A 2440-nucleotide genomic window follows, 5' to 3' on the forward strand; every position below is an offset into this window, starting at 1 on the left:
GTGGGACTGTGGAATTCCCTTATTAAAATTTTCGCTTTCCAGGACCTCATTGATGCCGTAAGAAGCGGGAACGTCGAGGGATTTCCTCCTCCCTCTCCGCGGTGCCGATCAGCATGTCATCCTCCCTGATGACGACCCCGATGACCCTGGAGGATCCTTGTTGACCCTGGCAGCTAGGTTAGGTCACGCCATCGCCGTATCGCTCCTTCTGGAGGCTGGGACACATGTAGACCATAGAGGACGCGGCTCCCGAACGCCGCTCTACCGCGCCGCTTACATGGGACACGCGGACATCGTGGAAAAATTGGTGGCAGCGGGAGCATCCTGGAGGCGCAAGAGGCAGACTTTGGTCAGTTCTTGGGTTAGTTCTTGGGTTCAGGGAAGGGATAGGAGCATTGATATTGGGAATATATTCTTATAGATTCAATTGGTGGTGCTTTCAGATGTAAAACTTACTGTGCATCTGAGCAAACAGGTTTTGCATTACTTGTTAGATAATATTTTACTTATTGAATCTCTGCAATATTACTTATAATTGCCAGAATGATATGAAATAGATGAAATCTGTAAAACTGAAAACTATACAAAGCTGAGTATTTGGTAACAACACGAGCTGCATATCATGAGAGGTAGAATTCTGTCATGCAACTTCTTAAAGCCTCTATACATGACAAATGGTTAATCATACTATATCCCTTTATTACTGATCCTTAGCTATATCTTTCGTATTAAATTTTTTTTTGTTTGGACTTTCTGTTATTGGTAAGATTCACTTAGGAAACTAATTTTTCTTACATATTACAAATTCATTAGTTAATCTAATGCCTTAGAGTCATTGGACCTTTATTCCTTTTAAATCAGGAGTTATGTGGGTTGTATATATCAGACATGTAAATCCCAATAAATAGATATAAATTTTTTGTGTATTTTGAACAATTTCTCCACTGATCATGTTCACTTTCAATTGCTATTGCTTGCAGCTTGCACACCTCTACATGTGGCAGCTCAGCAAGGTCACCCCACCTGCATCCAGATGCTTGTGAATGCCGGAGCAGACATGTACGCCCGAGATGTCTGGGCCAGCATCCCGCTACATCGTGCTGCCATGAAAAACAAACCTGAGGCCATCATGCAACTGATCGAGTGCGGTTGTGACCCCCAAGTCAAAAACAAGTTCGGAAAGACAGCACTGCACTTTGCTGCTCTTGGTGGTGGTCTGGATTCAGCCAAGGTCCTTGTGCTGAATAATTTGAGCTACCATGAGAAGGATGGCCAGGGTTTTTCAGTACTTGACTTAGCTAGAGTATATAGTCATCATGAAGTTGAATGGTGGTTCCTTAAAAACCCTTCCGCTGAGGTTATGCGATTTCCCATGGCCATACCCAAAGCAACAGACTCTGAATGCTCCTCTTCTGGCTTACCTGGAGATGGATCTCTGTCAAACTCTTCATCTTCAGTTTCTCCCTCTACACATATTGCAGCCACAGTTACCTATCACTCAGGTGCAAAAAACATAGATGTTATTTCAAATGATGGGGCAAAACCAGATAATACAAAGGTCACAACACAAACTAACACAGCCTCAGAAGACAAAGTCAAAAATACTGATGAAACCACAGCTGATAAAATTTCAGTCACCATCAAAAAAGCAGTCACCACATTAAAGCCAAAGATTTCCCCTGACACTCGGCACATTATGGCAGTACGTATTGCACTTAAATTGCCGTGATGTATACTTGCATGTGTTTATTCCTTTTTTCATTAAGATATCCTATGTTTTATGTAGCTAACTTTACTCAGTGCATTAATCTTTTTTCCAGACCAAAAGTTTGCAAATTGAAGAAGAACTTTCGAAAAGTATCCTCGAATATATCAGAAGAGGAGCTAGTCATCTGCTCATCAACATTCACCACAGTCACGATGGTCACTACCAAGATAAGAATGGACTAACGCCTCTTCACTGGGCTGTTACGCTAAGGGAAACTCGCACGGTGGAGGTGCTCTTGGACATTCACAAGGTCTATCCAGAAGCTTTGTCCTATTCCGGAGAGACACCAGCTGATCTCGCACGACAGGCTAGAAATAATGATATTTTGAATATTATGAACAGGTTTAAGGTTGTCAAGGTATGTGAACAAGCATTCAGTACAACACAGAGACCATGGTAAAATACACAATATATTTGGATTATTTCACGTTAATGCCTTTGGTCATTCACTTTTTTCCCCAAATTTTAAGGATCCATGTAACATTTTTCTGCCAGGTTGTTATTATTTGTTAGTTGCCAAAGTGAATCATATCACTGAAAGTACCCCCCCCCCCCCCATGAGAAAATAATGTTACAAGGTTCCAGAGGCCTAAAGAAATCCCAAGTTCACTAACAGTACCTCCAATCCCCAGAAAGGAATGACTGGGAACTCACACCAAACCCTCGAGTAGT

General features: G+C 42.0%; 1 protein-coding gene across 1 annotated transcript in view; it reads left to right on the forward strand.

Annotated features, from left to right (window-relative positions):
• The window catches only part of LOC119588800 (serine/threonine-protein phosphatase 6 regulatory ankyrin repeat subunit C-like), an 8621-nt gene that overhangs the window by 2246 nt on the left and 3935 nt on the right, over positions 1-2440 (forward strand). Inside the window, 5 exon segments of the mRNA XM_037937448.1 lie at positions 43-92; positions 94-320; positions 323-349; positions 981-1702; positions 1821-2126. Coding sequence (XP_037793376.1) covers positions 43-92; positions 94-320; positions 323-349; positions 981-1702; positions 1821-2126 — 1332 coding nt within the window.

The sequence above is a fragment of the Penaeus monodon genome, chromosome 24, assembly GCF_015228065.2.
Source record: "Penaeus monodon isolate SGIC_2016 chromosome 24, NSTDA_Pmon_1, whole genome shotgun sequence".
Lineage (NCBI taxonomy): Eukaryota > Metazoa > Arthropoda > Malacostraca > Decapoda > Penaeidae > Penaeus > Penaeus monodon.